Genomic DNA, 8,728 nt, shown 5'->3' with positions numbered 1-8,728 from the left:
ATATATATGAAAGGGGGTAATGGTGTATGCCCAAACAGTGAATGGAAGGATCAGACAATTTTTTTGTTGCTGATTTTGCAGAAAAGGGTCTTTAACGACGGCCACAGATGCCGCTAAAAAGACTTTGGTCAGATGCACGGCACGAGACCGCATGTCCTCTCCCGAAGTACCTACTCCCACCTAATAGAAGGTTTAGATTTTCAAATTTCTTAGACTGTTTTTGTCTATCATACCCTATAGGTATAATCTATCAGCAATATTTATTAGAAAACAAGTTTTGCATTATGTGATTATAACATACATGTATGTTTTTTAAGACCTTTCAAACTCAATGGCTCACAATGTATCAAAATTTTATGACTTAAACAATCCTATTTTTATGTCCAAAAAGTATTCTTTCTATCAAATAAACTATGTTGAGTACATCCATAGGGTTTGATTGAGAAGATACAACCTACAACTATGATTTCTACGAAGTTTCATAGCATTACTTATATATATATATATATATATATATATATATATATATATATATATATATATATATATATATATATATATAATATTTGTTGTTGTTGAAGGAACCAACTTATATGAAACTATATATTGGTCTAAAAATCATAGGTTCAAGCTTTATCAACAAAATCTAACTCAATAGATGTGTTCATCAAACGATCAAAAAATATGATTTTCTAGGTCATGAATTTTTAGTGCATTATGGCCTGGTAATTTTTTAAGCCCTTAAAAGGCATGACTGTGTCCCAATCATACAATCAAAACTGTTTCTCACTAAATAAAACATGAAGATCACATCCATGAGATTTAACTTCAATAGTTCCATATAATTTTGTGTCTTCTATAACATAATATTAACTCACATGAAATATTCTAAATGAAACGCGTTAAATGGGTTTTTTCTGCTCTTCCGATATTTTTTTGCAGTTCCGACCCCAATAAATGTGTTAGGCATGGTCGATTTATGAGGAATCCACACCTGGAACATGTGTTTTGGATGAAAAAAATGATATTTGGAGCCTCAAAAATTTACAAAGTTTTAGACCGTTGATTTTTCAAATGTTAGAAAAACCCGCCCTAGTGTCGGAATCTAACACTTCAAGAGCTGAAGCCTATAAAATCAAGTACATAGATCACATTTGCATGGTCAAAATTTAAAATTAAAATAAAAAAACCTGGAAAAGTCATTAGGATGTTCTCATTACTATATATATATATATATATTAATGATTGCTTCCTCCTGAAGTAAGGACAATCTTAGTTTTCAATTTTTTTTTATTTTTTTGAAATGTAAGCTTGCATATGTGATCTCCATAGCCTATTTAGTAGGAATAAGATTTAGGGTCATCCGATTATGTTATGTGAGCAAGTTTTTATAAGGTTTCAAAAATCATGATAATTTTTATAAAGTTAAAAGCTTGCAAAATCATAACTTTCTTTCGAGAAAACATGAACCAACAGATGATTTTACATACAGAACATATTGAAGACATTTGTGGGGTCACATTTGCCTAACATAACCTAAAACATATAAAAATAGCATTGACCACATCCATACGGATAGGTGGAACCAAGATATATATATATATATATATATATATGAGAATGAAAACCTCTCCCATGGAAACCCTCCAAAACCTGCACAATGAATTTTTTTTGCTGTTTTTTTAGAAATTTTAACCATATAGGTGTTCAGTATGATTGATTTATTATAATTTGACGCTTGGATCATGAATTTTGATAGAAAAAAAAAGTATTTAGAAACTCAAAAATGTATAAAAATGGTATGCCGTTAATTTTGAAACTTATAAAAACCTATCCATGCATCATAATTAAATGCTCCAAGAACTGTTTCCTATAAAAACAATCATATAGATAACATTTGAACCTTTGGAATTTTGAAAAAACACCAAAAAACCAATAAAATGCCCATTAAGAAGGTTTAATTGGATTTTTGTTTTTTTTTCTTCAAAATACTGAACATACATGTGTGATCTATATGCTCGTTTTTACATGAATCAGTAATTGGAGCATTTGATTCCCATGCATGGATAGGTTTTTATAAGTTTTAAAATCAATGGCATGCAATTTTCATAATGTTTTAGGCTCTAAATACCATTTTTTCTATCCAAAATTTATGATCCAAGTATCGATTTATAGTAAATCAATCGTGTTGAACACATCTGTAAGGTCAAAATTTTGAAAGAAACACCAAGAAATTTCTATTAAGGAGGTTTGGAAGTGTTTTGATTGAGGAGGTTTTCATTCTTATATATATATATATATATATATATATATATATATATATATATATATATAGAGAGAGAGAGAGAGAGAGAGAGAGAGCAAGGAATTACAAAATGCATAAATGCTTATAACATTAAAAAAAATGTATAAGGAAACACAAAACCACCTCCCTATCAACAAATACAATGTTAAATTAGTCAAGGACAAGAGAATTGGAAGGCGACATCTTTATTACGATACACCCATTCAGCAGCAGTGATATTCATTCCATGAGAGCCCACACTTGTAGCAAAAATGAACGCCACACCTGCAAAGTTGTCATCCAAACTTATCTGTAAAAATAATAAAAAGAACACTACCTTATTCTAAAAAAAACAATTCTTGGCAGGAAACCTTCCTCCAACCCCCATGGACGAATGTTTCTTATCAAAAAATGTACTTTTTAGAAAAAACTCTCAGCGAAAAGGTCTATCTCATTTGAAATGGTCAAAAATTCAGTACAGATTGTTCATTTTGCATCACTTTTCATATATATTTCTCGCTTCCAAATGTGCCCTAGGACACAATTTGTGACCCATTGTCAAATGCCCCAGTAGGGTGCACCAAAATCTGCCCAAACAACATGTAAATGCGTCTGGATTATGTTGGGACGACCAAATGAGAGTCCAAACCAAATCCATGTTATTGAAATAATGTCGCAAACACGCACTTTTTACTTAAACCCACGAGTGAAAGTAGTATAGTTTTTATTTTTTTTTACTTTATATTTTTTAGACAGGACGCTCCAAATGTGATCTACCTGCTCAACCACGAGTAAAAAACTATTTATTTTATTTATTTTTAGATAGGACCCTCTAAACGTGATGTACCAGTTGGCCATTTTGACCTTGTTTTATAAAATCCAAACCGAATCAAGCTCCTATAAATTATTACTCGATTTTTTGTGTATTCTTTTTGACATTTTTTTTTTTGATAATGCAAGGAGAAAACACCCCATCACATATCGCAAACCTTTGAGTTCTCTCCAGCTTGCCTTTTATAAAAAAACACAGGGTCACCGCTTAGTACACGTCAGTTTGTGTCGGGACGTTACAAGTTCGAATCCCAATGATATATGGTTGAATAACCCCAGCTTTCTGTAGAAAAAAAAAACTGAGAATAGCAAACGAACCTGCATTTTATGTGCAGGCAACCGTCCGTCTTCTCCACGTAGAACATGCAGGTCGGGCACCTCTGCCACGAATTCTTTTCAGCAAGATTCTTCAGCAAAATATCGTTCCTGCCCCTCTCGTCCGACCCCAGCCTCTGGAACTCATCACAGCCGACGCCCGCGTGCCACGCCACCCTGCACCGAGCGCAGAACATCCTCCTGCAATGAGGGCACTCTGCCTCCTCAATGACCGTTTTACCATCATCTTCCATGAGGGCGGAGCAATCCTGATACGGGCAGTAGAACCGGTTCGAATTTTGTATCACCGACTCAGCGAGGATGGCCGACCACATCTCGAAGACATCAACGGGGATGATGCCCTGGCACCGGTCTGCATCTATGGTGGCCCTGCACCCCGACTCGGGGCACTGGACCATTGTGTTCTCCTTGATCCTGACTGCAATGTGTCGTTGGGTGCAGTCGAGACAGAACCGATGCAGGCACGAACCGTTCTGGAACGACTGGGTCAGATCCCTGGGTTCCATGCAGATCCCACAGACGAATCCAGAAGGTCCGGCATCGGATGCCGACGAAGAAGATGACGGTCCAAGTGACAGCCCAACCTGCGGCTCGGGACCAGCAGGTTCGATGGTTGGGGGTCCGGCGTACTTTTCGTCCGATACGGGGAAGAGTTCGTCTTCCTCTCCAAGAATGGACATGTAGAGATCGTCCACGTACTCGTTTGCATCGTCCATACTTCTTCTTTTCTCTTTCTTCCTTTCCTGTTACTTTTCCTACCTTGCTGCTGGAGTTATAAAAGAGTCTATTCGTGGATAGTATTCATTTGGTTCCGCACGAAGAGAAAAATGATGGTGCACACACGCTGAGAGATATAGAGAGAGAGAGAGAGATTGCCACACCTTTTCGTTTCATTCGATGACAGAAACAGAAATGAGAAGGACAATAAAAGAGGAGAGAAGAAAATAAAGAAGGGAACCGCAAGGCCTTTGATGAGAAAGGGCCAGAGAGATCCAATCCTGTATGATCGGATACCTTTCCTATTCAAATTGGCAACTACCATCTTCCCGTTATCTTTGGACATTGCTTGTTTTAAGCTACCGGATTGTGTTGGATATCCGAAGCAGCAAATGGGCCCAGCTGGATTCACTCGGTAATTAATTCCCCTACTGGATCGGATACAAGAAATGATCATGGACATATGTATTCAGATCTGATAAATCTGCAAGAACTAAGAAAAACTCAGACCCATTTAGGGTGAGTAGAGTTAAAGCATATGAAGCATATCGGATTTGGATCTGGCTAAAAGTTTCTCAGCCCAACTTCAAATCTGGCATTACTGGGACAACTGGATAGGTAAGCACACACTCAGTCAAACCTAGCCCCCAGACCAAGTTGGGCTCTTCTCTGCTAGTGGAACCTTAAAACATATAGCTATTATCGGATCTATCCCAGGATCCGGATCCAAATTCATTCAGCTGGGACAACTAGATCGACCAGCATTTCTCTCATCTCATGGGATGTCGCGAAAATCATGAAAAAATGAGACTTACTTATCTTCATCTCCCATCTAAAGTGGAAGTTAATTCAGATAAACAATCCACTGATAATATATCATAAAGAAGGTTAATTTCAAATTAATAAGTTCAAAAACACCTTTCATTGCTTTAAAATGGCGAGTAGCTGGTTAAAGAAAGAGGCAATCCTTGGTAACAGAGTCATGCCCAATGGAAACGCTTAGGTTAGAACACTTAGATTCTCCTTTCCACTGTTATCATTTGCATGAACCTTTAAGTAGTATTGGCAATATCAACAAGAGTAATGGCTTGAACTTGAAAAAAGAGCTTCAAATCTTAAAATTACTTCTGTTTTGTGGCTCTTTACTTTGCAGGTATTAAATAAAATGTTTTTGTTCACAAAGTGCCGTTTTTTTGTCACCAATGGTCTTGTACAATTAATGATGCTCTTATATTCGGATGTTTCCCAGGAGGAAGATGAAGAGTTGCACGTCAACCAACAAAGTTAAAATTTCCGTCGCATGCACCATCTTTACTGACGCACATGCTCACATTTTCGTTCAATACACGCATCTTTTGGGACGAAGAAGCCCGATTAAGAATTTGATGACGAGACCAAGCTATATTTGCAGGTGATGAAAATCGAAAAGAGCCACAAAAAATTATGCCGCCTTTGGAAGAGGAAACTATTTTCTTACGAAACTTGATTATTTATGGGCATGTTTGGAAGAAAAAGAAAAAATACAAAAAAAATAATTGCCTATGAGAAGTTTTGATATCAATTTTTTTTTCAAATAATCAATTTTCTCTTGTTCGTGATAGGGGCTTGATCTTGGGATGGGTGACCTATCGGATTCTCAAAAATCATGAAAAGCTTGAGCCTTCGTTGATGCATTCCTGAAGCTCGAAAAATCATAGATACCACAATCGAATGAAGTAACACTTTCCCGACTATCAGAGGCAGTGGGTTCAACCAAATGGAGATCCTCAATCTCGATGATTGTACCATCGAAAAATAAAAAAGATGCAGAAAAGCAAAAGGTGAGCTCAGATAAGAGAATTTCCCCAAAATATTCAAGATGCTCTATTTTGGGGCTAAGTTCCCAATATATAGTCTTGGGGTAGATCAATCTAGTGTGGATCTGATCCAGTACAAAAATATCTAAACTAAAGTATGTATGGATCGATCCAAGATGAATCTGATCTGAAACAAACCAAACCAAAGCATCAAGTTCAAAACTCAAGCAAATATCGAACCCAAATACACACGGGTCTAAACGAGAAGAAATAGATCCGATCAATCCAAACAAAAAGAACAAGATCCAGGTCAGTCTGTAACAATTCCTCAACCCTAACAAGAAGTTTGGGTAACGCTGCAACAATTCGTCCTTAACCTCAGAGGTTGTCTCGTACACTCCGCTTCTGCTCCACTGGATCAGTACCTCCGTCATGAGTCATCCGCCTATTCATCTATCTCCTCCCAAGTATGCACAATGGCTGCAGCTGAGCAACGACCTCCAAGTCTGGAAGGTTTGGTATTCGTAATGGAGGCATCCTATGGTACGACTTCAACATGGAGACGTGAAAGATTGAGAGGGTGGTGTATGTTCGCCCCCGATGATTCACTGAATCCCACGTCTGTGTTCGGGGCTTTGAATGAGCACCACGTATACAAGCACATGGGGCTCGTATTCCCGTGTATGTTGACATAACTTTGCATCGGACTCTGGTGTTGTTGCAAAGACTTAAGTACCCTTTATTGCTATTCTTCTCATAAAGTGATGGTTTGAGAAAATGACAAAAATGCCTTTCATTCAAAAAAGAAAAAACAAATAGTTCAAAAAAAGGACAAACATGTCCTCCATCCAGAAAGTCGAGGATGATGTTGACTCTTCAAAGTCTTTTTCTTTTTCTGTTCAAAAAAAGGACAAACATGTTTTCTTCTTCTTTCTCCGTAAAACACTGTAAAACCCTTTCTCTCTGTAGAGAAGAAATCAAGGGAAACAAAGAGTTCTTCCTGGAGAAGGCCATGAACATCAACCCTCTCACTCTCTCTCCCTCCTCTCTCTACTTCTGTGCACATCCAACAGACGATCCTACATTGTTGCATCGTCATCTTCTTCTTCTTCCTTCTTCGTAAAACATTGTAAAACCCTCTCTCTCTGTAGAGAAGAAATCAAGAGAGGTAAAGGGTTCCTCCTGGAGAAGGCCATGAACACCAACTCTCTCACTCTCTCTCCCTTCTCTCTCTACTTATGTGCCTGATTTAGAGTTTTTGCCCTTACAGGAGGGGGGTCCGGGGGCTCCCCCCCCGGCGCGGATCCCGCTGCGCGGTCAACGGGCGGGGGTCCAGGGGGGGCCGCCCCTGGCGGGGGCTCGGGGGGCAGCGCCCTTCGGACCAAAATTTTTTTGGGCCTTCCAACAATGATTTGTAGTATTATCGGGCTTTCCTACAACAATTTGTAGTATTTGTAGTGTCTTCCGTAAATCGCGAAACGCTATAGCGATTTGTAGTGTCTTCCGTAAATCGCTATAGCTATTTGTAGTGTCTTTCACAAATCGCTATAGCGATTCGCAAATCGCTATAGCGATTTGTAGTGTCTTCCGCAAATCGCTATAGCGATTCACAAATCGCTATAGCGATTTGTAGTGTCTTCCGCAAATTAGGACCAACTTGTCAGAGTCATATCTCCCTAACCGGAGGTCATATTCTAAATCCGTAAAAAGTGGTGTCTTCGTTATTGAGTCTAGTTTATTTCTGTAAATTTTCAGCAATTTCTATTGTCATTTCATTCCCCATTTTAACTTCAACGATACATTACAACCACAATCATCAAAAGAAAGATTGCCCAAGCTAAGAGTCACTGTTCTCGCCCTCCTCCTCGACAGCAACCCAGTCGGTGCAGTCGCGCTGAGGATGGCCAGCAGAAGCTCCACCACATCGTCTTCCTCTCCCTAGCGAGGAGGTCTCAGCGGAGCCATCGTTCCGGTGACAGGTGTTCATCTCGTTCCGGTGATGGGTGTTCTACGAAATGTAAATCCCCCCTTCTGTAAGGGCAAAAGGCCATGAACACACTGGAAGGAGCCCTCAGACCCCCCTTCTGTAAGGGTAAAAACTCTAAATCAGACTCCACAACTCTTCAAGTTGAATGATGCTACCCACGCTGGGAGGAGCCCCCAGACCCTCCTCCTGTAAGGGTAAAAACTTTGAATCAGGCTCCACAACAGTAAATGTGCAGGTCAGTCGGTGCTTGATGGAGCAATGTATGATCTTCTAATGGATGTGCACAGAAGCAGAAATAGAAGGGAGAGAGAGAGAGTAAGAGGGTTGATGTTCATGGCCTCCTCCAGGGAAGATTTCTTTCTCGGATAATCCTGCAGTGCAGAGACTGGGTCTTAAATAATCATCTTCGGGGCACTTAAGTCTTTACAACCACTCTTTTTCAAGAACCGTCATTTTTTTTTGCACCAATGGAGGAGAGGGTACTTAAGTCTTTGCAATCGCATCAAACTCCAACGCTAATTAATGCTGACAAACATGGGGATACGAGATGCACATGCTTACATACGTGGTGCTCTTTGGGACCCCCGATCATGAGATGTAGCTAACTGCCCTGTTCGGGGGGGGGACATATAACCTGCTTTGTGAAAGATTGGGTGGTTGTGTGTCCTCTCTGACATGTCGAGTCAGTACATTACCTAGCCGATATGCTCCAGCATTGTGTATAGCCTGTAAAACCTGTGGATGAGCTTGTTCTGTCGAGCCTGGCGAACTGTAATC

General features: G+C 39.3%; 1 protein-coding gene across 1 annotated transcript; it reads right to left on the bottom strand.

The window, feature by feature from the left end:
* Positions 1-2,477: 2,477 nt before the first annotated feature.
* LOC149842874 (E3 ubiquitin-protein ligase RSL1-like) lies at positions 2,478-4,167 on the bottom strand. The gene is made up of 2 exons (XM_090000751.1): positions 3,434-4,167; positions 2,478-2,569 (listed from the first exon to the last, which is right to left on the bottom strand). The coding sequence occupies exons 1-2, from the start codon at positions 4,165-4,167 to the stop codon at positions 2,509-2,511; spliced, it is 795 nt and encodes a 264-aa protein (XP_089856877.1). The 3' UTR covers positions 2,478-2,508.
* Positions 4,168-8,728: the final 4,561 nt, after the last annotated feature.

This window comes from Nuphar pumila, chromosome 3 (assembly GCF_984573655.1).
Source record: "Nuphar pumila chromosome 3, dmNupPumi1.hap1.1, whole genome shotgun sequence".
NCBI classification, from domain to species: domain Eukaryota; kingdom Viridiplantae; phylum Streptophyta; class Magnoliopsida; order Nymphaeales; family Nymphaeaceae; genus Nuphar; species Nuphar pumila.
Note: the sequence above shows the minus strand (reverse complement) of the source record. Positions and strands in the feature narration are given on the sequence as shown.

Bases quoted from the DNA above. Each gene is read 5' to 3' on its own strand.
- LOC149842874 (XM_090000751.1), bottom strand. From the start codon at position 4,167: ATGGACGATGCAAACGAGTACGTGGACGATCTCTACATGTCCATTCTT. The intron at 2,570-3,433 runs GTTCGTTTGCTA...ACAACTTTGCAG, and splicing joins TGCCTGCACATAAAATGCAG to GTGTGGCGTTCATTTTTGCT.